This window comes from Paramormyrops kingsleyae, chromosome 9, assembly GCF_048594095.1.
Source record: "Paramormyrops kingsleyae isolate MSU_618 chromosome 9, PKINGS_0.4, whole genome shotgun sequence".
NCBI lineage: Eukaryota > Metazoa > Chordata > Actinopteri > Osteoglossiformes > Mormyridae > Paramormyrops > Paramormyrops kingsleyae.
In genome coordinates, this window is record NC_132805.1 from 17,830,494 (window position 1) to 17,851,210 (window position 20,717).

At 39.5% G+C, this 20,717-nt stretch overlaps 1 protein-coding gene and 1 long non-coding RNA gene across 3 annotated transcripts in view; one reads left to right on the plus strand and one right to left on the minus strand.

The window, feature by feature from the left end:
* Nucleotides 1-373: 373 nt before the first annotated feature.
* cep162 (centrosomal protein 162) overlaps nucleotides 374-20,717 on the minus strand; it is a 66,418-nt gene continuing 46,074 nt past the window's right edge. For both annotated transcript variants that reach the window (XM_072716484.1, XM_072716485.1), the window contains 12 exons: nucleotides 17,743-17,880; nucleotides 17,005-17,117; nucleotides 14,040-14,130; nucleotides 13,598-13,697; nucleotides 11,006-11,169; nucleotides 9,486-9,590; nucleotides 9,069-9,290; nucleotides 4,268-4,899; nucleotides 3,821-3,962; nucleotides 3,515-3,613; nucleotides 1,080-1,214; nucleotides 374-825 (listed from right to left, as the gene is read on the minus strand). In XM_072716484.1, the coding sequence (XP_072572585.1) occupies nucleotides 631-825; nucleotides 1,080-1,214; nucleotides 3,515-3,613; nucleotides 3,821-3,962; nucleotides 4,268-4,899; nucleotides 9,069-9,290; nucleotides 9,486-9,590; nucleotides 11,006-11,169; nucleotides 13,598-13,697; nucleotides 14,040-14,130; nucleotides 17,005-17,117; nucleotides 17,743-17,880 (2,136 nt within the window). In that variant the 3' untranslated portion in view covers nucleotides 374-630. The remainder of the gene's footprint in view (nucleotides 826-1,079; nucleotides 1,215-3,514; nucleotides 3,614-3,820; nucleotides 3,963-4,267; nucleotides 4,900-9,068; nucleotides 9,291-9,485; nucleotides 9,591-11,005; nucleotides 11,170-13,597; nucleotides 13,698-14,039; nucleotides 14,131-17,004; nucleotides 17,118-17,742; nucleotides 17,881-20,717) is intronic.
* Nucleotides 13,693-14,221, plus strand: LOC140592643 (uncharacterized). The gene is made up of 2 exons (XR_011993016.1): nucleotides 13,693-13,841; nucleotides 13,947-14,221. It is a non-coding gene; the product is annotated as an uncharacterized lncRNA (long non-coding RNA).

The window sequence follows — 20,717 nt, forward strand, 5'->3', positions numbered from 1 at the left end:
TTCAAAATAACTAAAATGTGTTCAATTATATGACCAAAAGGAAAAATACTCTGTGATCAGCTGCAGTGTACATGATGTATGAGGCTTGTAACAGGCCATTATTTTTCCTGGCCAAGACCCATAAGAGTGTTCAAGTTAAATATTATATATTCAGAAAAGTGACACCTAACAGAAAAAATATTTAATTTTCATTCTGAAATAACTGGGGTACTAAAGCCTTGCAAAAAACCTGTACTTGTACTGAAAAGAGCATGTATTTTCACTCATCCTCACACCCATCTTGGATATATCATCACCTGAGGTTGGCTCTTCAAACCTTCCTTCAAATTTAAAAATTGATAGTAAAAAAAGAAGGTAATTAACCACACAGAAAGCACATTCAACCTTTACTATGAAAACAATTAACAAGAAACAATTAGAGTCAAAAAAACAAATGATCACATAGGAAATAACATCCCTGTAGTTATGTAATGATTAAAGCTAATGAAAATTCTATTAAAATACAATAATAATATTTAAACAGACAATGCAAAAAAATATTCTCAATTTCAGTGTCCTTGTCCATCAAATCATGTTCTGACTGCAAGACATCCACGATATCTATGCTGAAGTATACAGACTAGTCTTGCCTTAGGTCAAGTGTACAGCTCCATTGACTGGGATCACCACACCCTGCCTCTGAAGCTCCCTCAGCACGTCCAGGATGGAATCCAGCTCAGTGCGAAAGTTCTCCAGCTCCCTAGTCTTGCCCTGGGCCAGCTTTTGCCAGGCCTCTACTTCCTGCTGCTGCTGCTCTTCTGCTACTAGAAGTGTCTTTGCGATCACCTTGGGGCAGGGAGACATTATATTCTGTTAGAGGCTCAACTTCAAGGCCTGGCTTTTATAAATATTAAAAGTAGACATTTTGTGTGTTTTTTTTATTCAAGTAATGTAACATAAAATGTGCATTCTTCATGATGTCAGCTTGTTTGCTTGTGTGGGTGCTGCTGAGTGTTTGCATGTTTCTGTTTGTAAGGGTGGGTGTAAGGCACTCTGCTCTATCTACATGGGTACAGGCATGCATACACGGACATCCCTACCTGCTGCAGCTCCCTCTCTCTTTCGCTGTGCCGCCGTTCCATATTCTTGATCTTGGTTTCTAAGGTGGTGAAGTGTTTGAGCCGGGGGGTGTGCATTTCCTTTGCTTCTTTCAGCTCCTTCAGCAATTTTTCCATCTATAACATCAATCACTTAGTTATGGCCCCACACACGATACATTAGAAATATGCAACATACATGGTACCTCAGAACTCGAATTGAATCCGTTCAGAACTCCAGATTGAATCCTAAAAAGTTTGAGTTGTGATTGAATTTTCCCCATAAGAAATAATGGAAAACCAATTAATTGGTTCCCAGCCCCCAAAAAATTACACCTAAATATGTTTTTTTTAGCATTTAAACACAAAATGAACTGGATAAAACAAGAGCATATACTATACTAAACACATCTAAGCACATTTATCAAAACAGTAATTTGTAAAGTAAGAAAATAAATGTATCCAAACAATGTATAAAGTTAAAAAAAAACAATGTGTCCTGCCCCCTCGTTAACCCCGTGTCATCAGCTGTTTCTGGCTGTTGTCATTAGTCCTCTGTATTTAGTCCGCGTTTCAGTTTGTTTCCCCAGTCTTGTCATTGTATTGTCCATCTGCGTTTTGCCTGCCTTACCTGTAATTAAACACCATATTCCCTAATACCCTGATGTCTGCGCCTGTGTCTCCGTTCCGTCCCCGCTGGGTACGATATTATTATTATATTTAAATGTATTAATGGTTTATTATTAATATTAAAATAATTAAGAAATCTTTATTTTAAAATGTATTTTATTATACACTCACCTAAAGGATTATTAGGAACACCTGTTCAATTTCTCATTAATGCAATTATCTAATCAACCAATCACATGGCAGTTGCTTCAATGCATTTAGGGGTGTGGTCCTGGTCAAGACAATCTCCTGAACTCCAAACTGAATGTCAGAATGGGAAAGAATGGTGATTTAAGCAATTTTGAGCGTGGCATGGTTGTTGGTGCCAGACGGGCCGGTCTGAGTATTTCACAGTCTGCTCAGTTACTGGGATTTTCACAGAATGGCGTGCAAAGGGAAAAACATCCAGTATGTGGCAGTCCTGTGGGCGAAAATGCCTTGTTGATGCTAGAGGTCAGAGGAGAATGGGCCGACTGATTCAAGCTGATAGAAGAGCAACTTTGACTGAAATAACTACTCGTTACAACCGAGGTATGCAGCAAAGCATTTGTGAAGCCACAACACGCACAACCTTGAGGCGGATGGGCTACAACAGCAGAAGACCCCACCGGGTACCACTCATCTCCACTACAAATAGGAAAAAGAGGCTACAATTTGCACGAGCTCACCAAAATTGGACAGTTGAAGACTGGAAAAATGTTGCCTGGTCTGATGAGTCTCGATTTCTGTTGAGACATTCAAATGATAGAGTCAGAATTTGGCGTAAACAGAATGAGAACATGGATCCATCATGCCTTGTTACCACTGTGCAGGCTGGTGGTGGTGGTGTAATGGTGTGGGGGATGTTTTCTTGGCACACTTTAGGCCCCTTAGTGCCAATTGGGCATCGTTTAAATGCCACGGCCTACCTGAGCATTGTTTCTGACCATGTCCATCCCTTTATGACCACCATGTACCCATCCTCTGATGGCTACTTCCAGCAGGATAATGCACCATGTCACAAAGCTCGAATCATTTCAAATTGGTTTCTTGAACATGACAATGAGTTCACTGTACTAAAATGGCCCCCACAGTCACCAGATCTCAACCCAATAGAGCATCTTTGGGATGTGGTGGAACGGGAGCTTCTTGCCCTGGATGTGCATCCCACAAATCTCCATCAACTGCAAGATGCTATCCTATCAATATGGGCCAACATTTCTAAAGAATGCTTTCAGCACCTTGTTGAATCAATGCCACGTAGAATTAAGGCAGTTCTGAAGGCGAAAGGGGGTCAAACACCGTATTAGTATGGTGTTCCTAATAATCCTTTAGGTGAGTGTATGATAATAATTACTGTTAATGTCTATCATTGACTAAATGTATTTGTACTGTCTAAATATTTGTATTCAGCTAGTATAAACATGCACAATGCTATCACAGCGAATGCGAGGCTGAGACTGAAGCATTACCCTTTGTTTCCGCTGAGAGACGTGCCGCGTGACTCATTTCCCCACATGTACAAGATATCTTAGGTCGGCGTTCATGGTTTGACTTCTGAGATTCAGATCAAATTCTAGGTAATTTTTTTTCGAATTGGCTGGTTTGACTTTTTAGAAATTTGTGTTCTAATGAGTTCGAGAACTGAGGTACCACTGTATTTGAAAATATGAAACATTTCCTCTACAGCTTAGTAATCAATGGCTTTAACACTGCAGTGTAGTAATAGGAATAGCAATGCTGAGATAATTATGCTTGCCATTAAACAAAAAAAAAAACATGGTACATACCTCTTTCTGCAAAATCTCCTCTCTAATGTGGGAAACTGCAAGCGCTTCCTTGCATCCCTGTAGCTCCTTAACCTGGTCCTGCAAGTGTCTGATGATGATCTTGGGAGAAAAGCTGACTATTTTAAAAGCAGCTCTGAACAGACTGAATACATGAATTAATTTTATCAATGACAAAATTTAACCATCCTTGTAAGAAATAATAGGTTTGATTAAATATTTGCTGAAGCTTCAGAATAACTGTCTTAGAATCCTCAAAAACAGATCACTTGACCCAACTGGTGACCACTGAAAGCTCTGCATAGTTACCTCCTGGGTAGATAGCTGATTGGTGAGTTCAGCCACTTTAGAAGAGGAGTGTTCCAGGGCATGCTGGGCAATCAGGCTCTCTTGCTCCCTCTGGCATTCAGTCTTCAGCAATGACAGCTGCTCTGCAGCATCCTCCCGGACCCTGTGAGGGAAAAAAAAACTAGAGCTGAACACCTTAGCTCATCATGTTCACCGATGGGTCTTACAGACTCTTGATGGCACTGGTCTCATCAACTGTCACATGTGGTTCTTGTGGGACGTGTAGAAGCACAATTTAGAACATTCCATACTTTGATGTTCTGATTGTAGGCTGTAGGTATACTATATTGCCAAACGTATTGGGACACCCCTCCAATTCATTAAATTCAGATGTTCCAATCACTTCCATAGCCACAGTTGTATAAAATCAAGCATCTTACAGCACCTTGGTTATTTGTCTCAACATACCTGTGGAGCTCCTTCTCTACTTGGCACTTTGCTACCCTCTCTTGTTCGTTCTTCAGTTCCATGTGCTGTAAACAAGCCTTCAGATGATCATTTGCCTGCAGTACTTCTGAAATGTGGGACCCAGAGAAGGTGAGTGGCGGGTAGCTCTTCTCATTTAGTGTGACAGGGAAGGTCTGAGCCTCGGTGCTGCTCTCTCTAGCTGCGCTGACTGGCTTTTTGGATTCCTTGCTGTGTGCATTTGCTGCTGACACTGAGAGCAGTGACCGCCGTTCCCGCTGCAGCCGCTCCATTGTTCGAGTCAGATCCTGTACTGTCTTGATTTTGGCTGCAAGCTCCTGAGTCAGACTCTTAATCCGGAGCCCCTTCGCCATTTCTGCCTGATGGTCATGCTTGCTTGGACTCTTCTTGGGTGTCTGTTCTCTGCATCCAGACTGTTTGACTTGGTCCTGAAGGGCATCAACCTCTGCCCGGAGAGCACTGATCTGCTTTTTGTGGGTCTCTCTAAGGCTTTGCAGTTCTTGTTCCAGGGCTTGGGCCTTAGACTCCCAGTCCTTGCATGTTCCAGCCTGGTCATTTAGGCCTTTTTTTCTCAACTGGTCCTCCAGCTCAGAAATATGCTGCTCATATTGTATCTATAAACAAAAATATGTTGATCTAAGAAATTTCAAGATTTCTAGAATTGATGTCAGAAATGATCGCATTATACTCCTCAGATAGGCCCATCACCTACTCTGCCCCAACTAATCTGTACTCAACCCCACAAGTACTGAATGGATCACATGGAAATGTGAAAGTTAATAAACGTTTTTTTTTTACCTGAAGGCTGCATGTACTTGCTGTGATATGTAGGTCTGAAAGTATACTTATTCATTATTGCACATTCCATTTAAATGACAATTTGCACAATCTTTCCCCACCAAATAGGTGGTAACTTTAGGTAATATTCATTTGTTAATGCTTAAATGGCTATGTTTGAAAATGTCACCTGTAAATATTTACATTCTGTTTATTTCTCTTTTGCCCTATGGCCATAATTTTCCATGACATAATAGTAAGAACTGTAACAGATACATTAATGGTATATATGGAGGTCTGGTGGGGCCATGGACAGTTTTTTTGTGCACACAATGCACATGTAACATTTACATTTGACACTTATCAAAAAAGACTTAAAAAACTGTATTTTAGTTTAACGGAATCACAAAATACTAAATCAACCTCACAAAAACCCTAAAATGTGCACATAATTTATACTCACTGGCCACTTTATTAAGTATACCTGTTCAACCGCTCATTGAAGCAAATATCTAACCAACACCACAATGTATAAAGGCATGCAGATAAGTCAAGAGTTTCAGTTAATGTTCACATCAAACAACAGAATGGGGAAGAAAGGTGAATTAAGTGACTGAACGTGACATAGTTGTTGGTGCCAGATGGGCTGGTATGAGTACTTCAGAAATTGCTGATTCAATTTGTTAATTTTAAGAACATAAGAACATAAGAAATTTACAAACGAGAGGAGGCCATTCGGCCCATCAAGCTCGTTTGGGGAGAACTTAGCTAATATCTCAGAGTTGTTAAAATCTTATCTAGCTCTGATTTAAAGGAACCCATGGTTTTAGCTTCCACTACAATAGCAGGAAGACTATTCCATACTCTGACTACACGCTGTGTAAAGAAGTGCTTCCTCAAATTTGTTTTAAAATGTTCTCCCGCTAATTTCCACTTATGGCCACGAGTTCTAGTATTTAGACTAATATTGAAATAGTCATTTGGCTGAACAGCATCCAGACCCGTTAGAATCTTATAGACCTGAATCATATCCCCCCTTAGTCTCCTTTGCTCAAGGCTGAACAGATTCAGTTCCGCTAACCTCTCCTCGTAAGACATTCCTCTAAGACCAGGAATCATTCTCGTAGCTCTTCGTTGCACCTTTTCTAAGGCAGCAATGTCCTTCTTGAGGTATGGTGACCAAACCTGCACACAGTATTCTAGGTGGGGTCTTACCAAGGAATTATATAAGTGTAACATCACCTCCCTTGACTTAAACTCCACACATCTAGAGATATAACCCAACATTCTGTTCGCCTTTTTTATTGCTTCCCCACATTGGCGAGAGTGGGACATGGAAGCATCAACATACATACCGAGATCTTTCTCGTAATCAGCTACCTTTATTTCAGTGGAACCCATAAAATATCTGTACTGTATATTTCTGCTCCCTGCATGGATTACCTTACATTTATCTGTGTTAAATTTCATCTGCCAAGTATCAGCCCATTCGCTAATTAAATCCAGATCCCGTTGAAGCCTCTCTGCTGCTTGATTAGTATCTGCTACCCCGCCCACCTTAGTGTCGTCTGCAAATTTAACCAGTTTACTGTATGTATTCGTGTCAATATCATTAATGTAAATTAGGAACAATAGTGGTCCTAAAATTGAACCCTGCGGTACCCCACTATAAACGGAGGCCCACTGTGACATAGTGCCTCTAATAACTACTCGCTGCTTCCTATCAGTTAGCCAGTTTTTGATCCAAGCTGCCACAGTTCCTAAAATTCCTGCAGCTTTAAGCTTTAACAAGAGCCGTTTGTGGGGGACAACATCAAAGGCTTTCAGGAAATCTAAGTAAATCACATCATAGGCCTTTTTGTGATCAATTTCACTTGTAGCTTCCTCAAAGAACTCAAGCAGATTCGTTAAGCAGGATCTACCTCTCCTAAATCCATGTTGGCTATCCTTTATAATGTTATTTGCATCTAGGTAATCTACCATTTTCACTTGAATTATAGCTTCCATTATTTTTCCAGTAATGCTAGTTAAACTGATTGGCCTATAGTTTGCTGGATTACTTCTATCCCCTTTTTTGAATATGGGTGTTATATTAGCATGCTTCCAATCTGATGGTACCACACCCGCAGATAACGATTTCTGGAATATTAAAGTCAAAGGTTGGCTAATAATATCCCTCATCTCTTTCAAGACTAAAGGTAAGATGCCATCAGGCCCCTGCGATTTATTTATTTTGAGTTTAGCTAGGCTTAGTATCACATCAACCTCAGTTATACATATATTGGTCATAGACGATGCTGTATTCGTATTAATTGGTGGTAAATTACTTGTGTTCTCTATTGTGAACACCCTTGAAAAATAATCATTAAACTCGTTTACCATATCAATTTCGTTATCAATTATAAGGCCCTTACTATCCTGCAAATTAGTGATTTCAGCTTTTAGTGCTCTCTTAGAGTTAAAATATTGGAAGAAACCTTTACTGTCATGCTTAGCCTCCAATGCAATTTTTCTTTCTACATCCCTCTTTGATAGCCTAATGTCATTTTTTAACTCCGCCTGTAGACTTAGATACTCCTGCTTGATTTTGAAATCATTAGTTATTTTCCAGTTGTGGAACAGAGCCCTTTTCCTCCTGACTTTATTCTTAATTTCCTTAGTAAACCACCTTGGTTGTCGTTTCCTAGATTTAGTTTTGCTGGAAACAGGTATGAAGTCCTCTTGCACTTGCAACAATGTGCTTTTGAAAAATTCCCATGCCTCTTCAACTGTTTTGCTATTTAACTCTGTCCAGTTTACAGTTTCTAATTTCCGTCTCATACCATTAAAGTTAGCCTTCCTAACATTGTATACTTTTAATTTAGACTTTGCTCTTCGGACACTAAAATTAACCTCGAATTTAACCATGTTATGATCACTACCGTACAATGGGTCTAAAACCTCTAATTTTCCAATCCTATCCTGGTTATTACAAAAAACGAGATCAAGAAGGGCTTCTCCCCTGGTAGGAGTATTAACAAACTGAGTAAAAAAACAATCCTGTACTAATTCCACCATCTCAAGTTCATTTACAGAAGAGCCAGAGACTGTGTCCCACTGTATCCCAGGTAAATTAAAATCACCCATAACCACCACATCATTTTTATTACTCATAATCCTGATATCATCATATAATATTCTGCTTTCCTCTACAGCTACATTAGGTGCCCTATAACAAACCCCGACAATTAGGCCATTTGAATCTTTAGCATCAAGTTTGATCCATACAGCTTCTGAATTTTTATTTTACCACAATTTTGTATTTTATTTTTAGGTTCTCCTCAGTTCAAATTAATTCAATCATTTGAAGGATTCCTGCAGTGTTATATTTATAAAGAACACCACTTTCTGTCATAGAGCAGTCAAGCAGTTCCTGCACGGTGGGAATAATGAATTCTTGAACCATCAATGTCAACTCATCAGGTGTTCCAGTGCCTATTAAGGTCGCTCTTAAGATGTAGATGTAGATTCTTTATTTGTCACATGTAGTTATAGCTGCTACAACATACAGTGAAATGCTTTTTCTGGCAAAATGTACCCCCGGCTGTGCTATATATACAAAGGAAGTAAGAAAGTGCATATAGTATATATAATACACATAAGTATACATAACACAACACTGCACTGTGAAAGTATAAATATGAAGTATAAATTGCACTGTATACAGATTGCACTGTGAAGATATAAATCTCACTGTAGGTGTGCCATAAAGTGCAGATATGAAAATATTTTATAAGTTATGGAAATGGATAGTAGAAGAATGTATGTGTGTGTCGTTGTCCGTTATGTGCTGTGGTTGAGGAGTCTCTAAGAAGCTCTCCCTTAAGCAATCTCTTAAGAAATTGCTTGGGAAACAGACGTAGGAAAAGAAATACCTTTCGTAAGATATATAGTTAGAATCTTCGTAAGATGCTAAGAGTCATCGTTATCGGGAAACGCACATATCACATATTACATTTATATTCACCTTGATCTTGTGGTACTGTTTTTCCATGGCTCTCAGGCTCTGTTTGGCCTCCTCATCCTTGGTCTCCAGCTCCTCTTCCAGCCTGTGGACACGGCACTCCAGGAAGGACACTGTTCCAGCCTGCTCAGTGCTCCTTGACCCAGCTGCTGAGGCAGCAGCCGAGATCAGTGCAGGAAGGGAGTTAGGGTTTTTGCGCCTCAGTATGTCTTCCATCTTCTTCACCTAATTGGGAAGGTGGGCATATCCTCTGTAAGTCACACTGTAAGCTTGGGGGGTTCAGGGGAACGTACAGGAGACCTGACTTTGGCTCTTATCTCCTATGAGTCATATCTCTTTTCCATACTTTCTCCTGCTTCTTATGACTCACTCCCTGCAATGTTTCTTGTTAAGGTAATATTATTTACTTCTTTAACCTACCTGTTTCTCCAGATCCAGGATTCTCTTTGCATCTCCCATTCTTTCTTTTACTTTCTTCTGTTCTTGACTGTTCTTCTTTCCCACCACATACTTTTGTTTGTCTACCTAACTGGACAAATAAGACAATTAGTGATACTGCCTACAGTGTTTCAGCTTATATTCCCTAAGCCCACGAGGTACAGCAACATGTTACTTCCACTCATTCTTTGTGGATAAACAAGTATAAGATACAAACCAGTTATCCTGGTCAGGATTGTGGGGACATTTAAAACAAAATTTAATGATTTGCCCCTTTTAAAGGATCTTTTTCAAATATAGATGGTGACAGCTACAGTGACCATACTGTAGCTGCTTAATAGTGTTGTGGTATTTGATAAGTTTTCAGTCACGAAAAAACACAGCACACTTTTTCTTTAGAATGATAAAGCACAGATTTTGGCCATGCCCAACTAAGACTAGAGAAGTATTTTCAACCATTCACTCAATTTCTGTAACTGCGTGTCCTATTCAAGGTTGCGAGGGGTCCGGAATTTACATCGGAGGCTACAAGCGCAAGGCAGGGAAAGACCCAAGAAGGGGCGCCAACCCATCACAGGGCAAATTCACTCACACATGGACACCTGTGAGCAATTTGGTAACTCCAATTCACCTCAGCATGTTTTTGTACTGTGGGAGGAAACTGGAGTGCTCAGAGTGGAGACATGGAATGAACACACAACCCGGATCCTAGAGGTGTGAGGCAATGGCACTAACCACTCAACTGTATTTTGTAACAGCTAATTCAAACGGATTGTTACAATATCTAATGAATTAAGTCTCTAGCTATGGGGTTTGCAGAGCAGTGGTAATGCATTGGTCCTGCAAAATACTTTTTTCTGTATAAGACACTGCTGGCCATCATATTCCAGTGATTATGGCTACAGTACATGTGTTCAATAAAGACATTAAGACAACAACATTGCATAACTTCTTAAGCCAGCTTCGTTAAGAAGGTCATACAATCAGATGATAATATGTCAAGATAAACTTCATTGATCCCAGGGGGGACATTGCTGAATTATGTAAAGTTAAATTTAAAAATACAGAAAATTCTACATAGTTCTCAAATCTTTAAACACCAAAGTAACAAACCATTACTCCTAAGTCAGTATGTCGAACTGGAAAGTATAATTTGCAGAAAATATCTGGCTAAACATATGTACTTAATAAGCACACCTCACCATGGTTTACCCTTATTTATACTGTACACTTTATCCTACACAAAAGCTTTTATTCATCATGTTACCCTCATTAATCAGCGTACAAAAACCAGCTGAGTGAAATGAAGTCATGCACAATATTCAAAACATACTGAAAAAAACCCAGAAAAATCAGTAAAATGTACTATTTATTCCCAAATGCTGGCTTGAGTGGCAGGAATAAGTATGATCAAGATCAGGAAAAGCAGAGGACAGAAACCCTTCTCTAGCTACCCATAGAACATTGCAACATTGTTGGAATGTTTATATGGAGAGCTGCACCTGCTCTTTGAGCCTGTGGGTCTCTTCTGTGGTGGCTCTCAGCTGACCTACTTCCCTGTCCAGCATCTCCTGATTCTCTGTGTACCACTGCAGCCTCCTGTTCAGGGCCTGTATCTCCACCTTGTGCTGCTCCTCCAGCATCTTTATGTCAAAGTTTTTATCACCTGTTGGGAAAATCATAGAACCATAAGCTTCTAATTATTTTCCTGTTTGTTTTTGATCCATAACACTGCGAAAGCCCAATTCATTTTTAGAGTGGGTTTTTCGACTGGGGGGGGCAGCATGTGGCTCAGTGGGCTAAGCCTGTGTGCCTGTAATCACAAGGTCGGCGGTTCAAACACGACTCAGCCTCAGCACGACTGTGGGTCCTTGAGCAAAGCCCTTAACCCCCAGCTCCCTAGGCGCCCCAACAGGTGGCTGCCCTTCGTGGACAGCTTACTCTACAAAGAGCAAGTTGAGGGAGCCGTAAAAAAGAATTTCCCCACGGGGACAATAAAGGATTGATTATTATTATTACTGTGGGTTTCAGATGGAGGTAGAAATTTCTGGTCCAAAAAGTAAAAATGAAAAACTTCTCTTATGCATAATGAACATTGCTTGATAACATACAGTACTGTGCAAAAGTCTTTGGCAGGCAAAGAAAATGATGTTTAAACTATCCTCATATTGGTGTGAAACTATGATATTATGCCTGTCAAAGTGTGTCAGCGTAGCCGTTTCAGAACCTCTGCTAAAATCATCCCAGTATTTGCAGCGACCATCCAGTGCAGCCATGTATTTTTTGACTTGGCTACTAGCACACCCCATACAACTAGTCAATCTGTCATTGACTTTTTAAACAAATTTATTTAATTATTTAATTGAGCTGTTGGTGAAATTTAACAAAATCATGGAATGGCTGGGGTGCCCCTGAGGAGAGGTTCAGGAACTGAAACGGTGTTCATCTAGCCATCCTACTAGATATCAGTAACTTTTTAGAAAACAGAAGAAATTATTACTAGTTTTTATTGTGTTACTGAAATTATGTTCTAATGTTAAATTGTGTTTTTTGTTCTAAGCCAAAGTACACTTGCTACCCAGAGTCCAAGTCTCAATATGGAGGGCAGGGAGGTGATGGCAGGATGAACATTGGTACAACAGCAAGAAAGGCAGGAGAGACATCACAGGTAAAAAGGTGGGCAGGCCGGAAGAACATCACAAGTAGTAGAGGCACTGCAGGCAGCAGGGTGGGCAGAATATCTTGATTGTTTTCATTTTTTGGGTCTCCAGGCAGTACACCCCAGGAGGGGTGGGGAAAATAAAAAGTGCATTTGCCAAAGTAGAGGAGAGTAGAGGCAGTGCAAACAGTTAGGTGAGTGCAATAAGTAAGTTCCAGCAGATATGGCTATGGCAGCATAAGTAGGAGGGAGAGGCAAGTGGGAACGCAGGCATGGGGAGTCCCTGAACAGTATCACTCCAATTCCACAAGGGAGTGTGAAGCTAGAGTGACAGCACTGACAGTTCAGTTCATCCAAAGCAAATGGCACCGATCCCCACCCAGCTCTGCACCTCACACTGTAAACCTAACTGGGGTGAGCAGTTAGCCAACACAGAGAGAATAGGTAAGGGGCATGCACTGATTACAGTGCGTTGCCGCACCCACCACACGACAAACCACCTCAGGGAAGAGAACCTGAGTGCAGCCATGCGGCGGGCGATACCTCAGCACTACACTAGTCTGAATGGACCAGTGTGAAGTTTTTTCCGGTGGCTGGAGTGCCAATCCTGCCACCAACCTCCAAGTTATTCCTTGTAAGTTGGAGGACCTCCTTATAGGGCTGGATGTAGATTAACATACCCAGGACGAAGCAATTGCAGGATAAGGGCCTTGCTCAAGGGCCCAATAGAATAGAATCACTCTAGGGTTTCATGGGATTTGAATCAGCAACCTTCCAGTTGCTGGCACAGACCCCTAGCCTCAGAGCCACCTGCAGCAAACACACGTGTTTTTTAATCTAGACTGGAATATTGAGAGGATCTCCAAATAACAAGAAACATTCTCAAACTAATGACTTGGTGTATCAGAATAATGAGAAACTAAGCCATTATTTTACTAAGTGTTTATTTTGAGATACTAATTAATTAATTTGAGGTAGTATGCTTCCACATACTTCAATTGTAGTTGATGGAATGGATATTGTTTTAGCAATATGAAATTGTATGAGTCGTGATTTCATCCATTGTCTATGACTGGCTAACATGTCACGCTGCCCGATTAGTCAGCAGAACTAATTATGCAATTACCGGCACGCTTTGTACTGCACCACACAAATCTTTATGTAGTGTAAATTAATGTGTATTTGTGTATTTATGTTAATCGTAAATGTTGTGACTGTATAATTCTAAGACGAACTATTACAAAATAAAAATGCATTTGCACATCTTTAGACTCTAGCTTATAACCATTAATAAGTGACATATCCTCTGTAAACTAAAAAGGGTCAGAAGGTGGCAGTGACAACAGCCAGCCTATTAATCCACATGGGCACATAATAAATCAATTTCAACACATTAATACCAGCACACCTGAGGTACAGAGAAGCCCCTGCTTACCTGAGTCCATCTCTTTCCTGACCATCCCCACATCCACCTCCAGGGTCTGCTTCTCCTGTTTCAGCCGCCGAATCTCCTCTGTCAGTCTGGCTTCACTCTCCTACCAAGCGGAGCAAACAAAGATCATCAGACAGACAACAGCATGCTGAGAAATGACCACATCAATACCACACCCTCCCCAAGAGTTTTTTCTTTTTTATTTCAAGGACATTTAAGTTTATGACCAACATAAAGTAAAACTGCTGTGAGGACATACTTAACATAAGTTACAAAGTCAGTTCATTATTCTGTGGTTGTAATATACTTCTGTACAGTAAGCCTTACATGTATCATTTTACATTTTTCTCAGGTTCAAGAGTCAAACAACCAAGCGAACCCTCTTATAAAACAGCAAATATTTACTAGGAGTGACTACAGATCCTGGTGGCTCAGAGCCACTTACCTGTAAAGCCTGCACCTGGTCTGCGATTGCCATATTCTGCTCAAAGTCATTTCCAGCAGTCCTCTGCATACAGCTTCTTTTGATTTCTTCCCTATGAAATACAAATTATCAACGGCAAAAGCTGGTATCTGGGAATTATTTTTTTCATTTATTCCTGGAAATAAAATTTTGAAATGTCCTAAGATTGTCTTAAACCAGCATTTAGCATCGACTTAGTGGTGCCTGCCGTTCACAAACACAATCCGTTCCAGGAAAGTCGTTGTGAACCAATTTTTCCCATAAGAAAGCATTGAAAATCGTTAATTAGTTCACAAGCCAAACAAATAATTTTAGTTGATTAATTTTCTGGGTTTTATAGTAAAAACAATATATATAGAAAAACATAATATAGCGTGGCTACGGGCAAACCGAGGCATCGCGGGAGCAGAGAGAGACATGGAGACTTGCTTGCCGGGGAAATCACGCTCTTTATTAACAGTCCTTAACCCTTGTATTGTTGTTGTTCTTAATGTTAATGGCTGCATTTCCGTTGTCGCACGTGTATTTGCCCGTGTCTTTTGTGTACCCGGTCCGATCCTCGCGTGTATTTAGCGTGTGTAAATCTACCACCGTGTGTGCATCTTGCAGTTCGGCGTCTTACAACCTTGCGCTTTCCGTCTGTGTATTTGGGTTTGGCACTCATTGGGTGCCTGTTGTGTTCCTTCTATTTTACAATTGCACGTGGGGCATGCTAGGACATGCGCCCCGCCGGTGCTACACTAGTACAAAAAAGGAATCTGGTCGAGATATCTGTTAGTCAACCAAATTTTGTACGCGAACCAATGCATTTTTTTCATGAAATTTTTGGTCGTGAACCAAATTGTTCATAGACCACAGCATTCGTGAACCGAAGTCACCACTGCACCAGTATTTCACAGTGGGTAAATGGAACAAAACATATTTACTGATAATTCCAAGTTTATAGCTTTTATAGTAATAGAAGGGTTTTTTGTAAGGAAACAGAAAAGAGACTGATACTACAATTTATCAAAAAAGAAAAACAAAAAAACAATGAAACATGGTGACAGGAAGTCTGGGTGTGTTTTGTCTGCTCTGGAGTACATTTGCACTGAATCACCAACACCCCAACAAAGGAAGAGTATCAGTCCATTCTTTCAAAGCATGCTATACCCTCTGGTTTGGGGCTTTGTGGATTCATGCTGCCACAGGATGATAACCCCAAACATGCCTCAAAGCATTGCAAGAAGCTGATTAGGGGACTCATATCAGAAAGAAAAACAACAAATATGTTTTCAAATCACTGCTGGGAGAACATTCATTCAACATTCCAAGAGTGAGGAAACAACCCGATTCACAAAAGGTAAGTCGCGGTTATGTCTTCTGCACATGTGTTTTGTAGCTATTGTGTCATGTACAGTGTAGACTCTCCAACTTTCCTGACAGTTTTTTATGCCAGAAATGTTTTGTTATAGTAGAGCCAGAGGACAGGATTCACATTAGTACCCTACTGGAGATTAAATAGATTGAAGGATTTATAGATATAGCTTGACTGGAGCACACAGGCAGCTTAAATCTGACTGTAGTTCCTCCTGCCACGATTGTCTCCTGTTCGGCATTGGTACCATCAGCCAGCGCATGGGATCCCTGAGTCATGGTCAGACATGGTCCTAGGAGCAGAGAGCAGAAAGCTCCTGTACATCAGTCAGCTGTTGCGCTTAGCAACAGGTTTTCTGCTCTTGTCAGTTTGTCTGCTTAAGTGGAAAAGGTGCATGTAATTGGATACTCGATAGGTAGAAATGTTAATTTCTAAAGATCACAGAGCAACACTTTCTGTGAAATGCCACCCCGGGACTAGTGTTTCCAACATCAAGGTGAAATTGGACACACTCTCCAACAATGATGTTTCCACCTTGGTTATTCATATTGGAACTAATGATATAAAGTCCCAACAATACAAGGTATTAAAGAGGAACTTCTTTTCTGTGTGTGTGAAAGCAAAACAAAATATCAAAATCTAACTGGTTCTGGTTCCTTACCAATTCTCTATAGTGGTGAAGTAACCTATAGCAGGATACTTTTCATAAACTGAATGGTGTGCATAGCCTTATAATTGGGAGGTTTTTTGGGAACAGCCTGACTTTTATAAACAGGACGTTATCCATCCTCTATAGGAGGGGATCATATATGCGATTTGGAAAAAAAAAAGCAAATAGTTTTGCTGCCTGACTTCTAAGTGTACTACCGGAGACCCTGTGATCATAAATCGAAGGCTGTTTACTTTCCCACCTTTAGCTCATGTCTGGCATTGACCAGTTGCTCTGTAACATGGCATTCCCTAAATCTAACAACTATTTAGAAACAGAGTTGAATGACCCTAGAAAAAATATGGTAACTATTACTATACAAAGACTTAAACACAAACATTCCACAGACATTCCTGTGCTGAACTTAATATCAATTACATATCTATTACTACGTCTCTGCATGTTCTGACCACCCACGTTCAATGTCTTCATTCCCACATGTAGTTCAATCCCATGGAAATGTGATACAGGGTACAGCCTTCAATCTACCAACTCACATGCATTGAAGGACTTGACCATGACTACAGTCGATGCGTTTTTACCAAGCAAGCCTATTCCTATTCTTTTTTATTGTATAATGTTAGCATGCCTGGGGGGGTGGGTAGCCAGTTGACCTTGGATCCCTAGAGGTTTTTTTTTTGGTTCTTCTCCTCTGTTGTCTTCTTTCTTTCCTTCTTTGTTTTACCTTTTTTGTATAATTCTTTATGAAAGATTTAGTAACACACCCATGAAAAGCTCCTTGGGGTGACTTTGTTGTGAATGTAAATGTGTTTAATCATTTCACCATGTTCACTTGAAATATGCATAAAAATAATATGGGAATAAACCAGTACACCTCTAACCAATAAGGATCTTGCGTAATTTAGGGTAGTGACACCCACCTGGCCATGGCCAATTCAACCTGTAGTCGTTGGTTCACCATGAACATGGCCTCTTCATTTTCCTTGCTCTGTGATTTTAATGCCTTCACCTGGTGGTACAGCTTTGCATTCTCCTGTTGGCAAGGACAGATGCAGCTCCATGAAAACACACCTGTCTGCCAGACCCTCCATTCATTTAATAAATTAAATATTCCACACCCAGGTTAGTACGTTTGTTATAAGCAACAATCAAAAAGCAAAAAATGTAAGTGCCATAAAACAAAAGCTACTGAATGAAAAAGTAACCTCAAATTGCAAGTCTGCTTTAATGATGAAAAACAGATGTCTGGACTCTATAAAGTGAGTTATTCAGGTCATATAAAGGTCCTTCATGGTTATTCCAAGAATCAGATATTTTTAAAAGTACTATGTGAATAAGAAAGTTAACAGAATTGTCATTAAACAAAAGACTCACCATATAATATATATATTTTTTTATTTAAAAGGCATATTTTAAGAAAATTTAAAAATCCTATTCTAGATACGAAGTACATTTTACATCTTCAAAGAGCTTCATTTTTAGGGTTCTTTTAATAAAGACTTACAAAAGGGAAATGGCCTAATGGTGAATGATAAGTTCAGTAAACACCAAGCACCTGGAACACTTGCTGCAAAACAGCATGGAAATGAACCAGCATTGATGAAGAACCTGTGAGGAACCTCTTCATACCTGGAGAAATGTTATTAAAAAGCATATACCTGATGGTATCCCTGGATGAGGGTCTCCTGCTCCTTCAGCTCCTTCTCAATGAGCTTGAGCTTCTCATTTGTTATGGGGTCTGAGGACTTCCCAATGCTCCATCCCACCTTCTTGCTGACCTCTTCTAGGTAATGCAACTAAATGCATATGTAAGATAAATAATTACAACTACAATTACAATAAAGTAATAAAATGTAAGGATTTCTGTCAATCCCTCATGACCAGGATAAACAGTTGTAAGTTCAATTATTAATATTGAACATTATGTAGTACAGTACAATTCCATTATAACGGACTTCAAGGGACCTGGAAAAACAGTCCATTATATCCAAAGTCCGTTATACCCAGAGTTGCTTATGCCCAGAACACAACTACAGGACACCATTTACTCATGCCACACCCCATCAGACACACTTGTGGTATAGATTATTATATTGTACATGTAGTAATTCAACTTACCTGACTGTTGGAAGTATATATGGCCTTATAGTAGTTATACATGTTCGGTACAGTAGTAACCTTGACCTCATTACTTACTGCATCCCTCCAGCGTGCCTGGAGGTCAATCAGTGTTGCCTACTGTTACGCAATGCCTATTTATAGAGCATGACTATTAATAATCCCGACTACGTATCTGCACTGGATATCACCGGCATGCCACGCGCCTTGTAGGCGGAGCCTGCATGTTTGTTATAGACGAACAAAACTACAGCTAAAAGCGGCCCTGGGGACCAAATTGTTTGTCCATTATAAGCGAAATCCCATTATATGCAAGTCTGCTATATCCGATGCTTTTTCTGCATGTTCGTAAAGGCGCACAGCCGGGACCAGCGGACCTCGTTTGTTATAGATGGTATTCCGTTACAAGCGAGTCTACTATAAGGGGATTATCAAGGTTCAAGGTTGCTTTTATTGTCATTTCAACAGTATACGTGGTACAGTACAAAGTGAAATGAAATAACGTTCCCCGGGACCATGGTGCTACATAAAAGGACTGGGACAATACAAAAAAAAAAAAACGTAAATTGCATGTAGTAAAGTGCTACATAAAAGGACTGGGATTAAATTGTATTTGATAAGAGTTTCATACCAACAGCGCTGATATCCATGATGTCAACGTGGACATATTACAAATGGTCATTTTAAGTGCAATATGAGCATCCAATGACCTTCAGCATTCAATACATTCAATAGCACAAACAGAAGGTCCAAAAGACAGACCACTAGTGAAAATGCTTCTATTTTGTATTATTGTGTAATTTGTTCATTACATATTTTCTCAACATGACAATTTTCATAAAAAATTTAACATATACATGTATTTCAGAATTTCTTTCTGGTACACTACCAGTCAAAAGTTTTGTGCACCACAAGTTTTTACTACTTTCCCATTTATTTCATAAACTGCAGATTTTTTATTCTTAAGCTTTGGAAATTTGAGTGAACACCTGTAAATAAAAATATAAGTCAAATAAAGTTTCCTTTATAACATGAAAATGGTATGTAAAAGTGCATGCCTGACATCCTACTGGCTGGTTGTTTGGTGATGGCAGTCAAATTCTAGGCTCTCCTTTAACTTTAAATGCACTAGTTCATTGTTTCATCCCATGAAACAGAGCAGTATTTAACTTTCCTTGTAGAAAAGAATGCCTCAAATTTTCTCTGTTGTTATAACTGCTAGAGGAGGTTACGTCAATGAATCAAAGATATGACATTTTCTTGCTAATAAAGGTACTCAAATGGTGAACATACTGAAAATTTGTTAGCAAAGAATACCGAGTATAGTTTTAGTAAATGTTAAGTGAGTAACATGCAAATGCAGAAAATCTCAGTTTGTGCAAAAAATTTACTGGTAGTGTATGTTTCTCTTGCTTTAAAAACATTGTCCACTCGTGCTAGAATAGACTCCAAAACCTGTTGATCCCAGAATAATCTAATAATGTTTCAAAGAGCATCTCATGATGTTATTAATTGCTTAGCTTTCTCAATCTTCAATTGCCCCCATAATGTTCCATGAGGTTGAGGTCAGGTGCCTGTCAAGTTATTTTTATTTATATCGCACATTTAAAAAAACGCTCTGCCAAAGTGATGTACATTAAAATATGTTAATAAAAAATGTAAAGAGTCCATGACAGTGAAGTCCATGAGTCATTTGGAACAGTCATGGGTTAGTACATTGAGTGTTAATGTTGTTGACATCATTATGAAACCTTCTCCATGAAGAACCAAACAAGAGGGTACAGCATATCTCTGAGGAATGAAGAGTTACCTTAACTTTATTGGGGTGTCCTCGATTTGGTGCAGGGATCCAACCCCAGAGTAGGCAAAGCACTGGTATGTCTTAGCCCACGTCAAATGATGGCATATTTCAGCTCATACCAAAACTATTTCCAGGACTAAATGCGAAAAATCCTAGATTTTCAATGTGATCTCAGTCTTTTTGGCCCAAATGAATGAACACATCACTCAATGTCCTTGGATTTATTGCTTTTTTGCAATCCTCTTTACATGCTGATATTTATATAAACTAGATATTAAGTCAACATTGTACACCATGCCTTCTGGCATACGCTCCAGGCTTACTTTAAGCCACCTTAGGATACAGTTGCAGTGTTGGATGGATGGATCAAGTTAAAATATATTTTTAAAGACGACATCCATATACATGACAAAACAAATTGATAACAGTGATGGGTTGAAGATTATTCAAATGAGTGTTAATTTCAAACTAGTGTATGTGCAATATGAAAAGCTGTTCCTCGAGAATGAGTTATAATACAACCTGTTTTACTCAATATGATCAAATAACCAATTGCAGACAGAGAGAATGAGATCACCAAATCACTGCAGATCACTGCACGCATGTAGAAATACAGTAGAACTTTACCACAAAAATGTAGTTTGGTTTTAATGTAATGACTGTACTATTACAACACAAAAATCAACATTTACATCTATTGCATTCCAAGTAAAG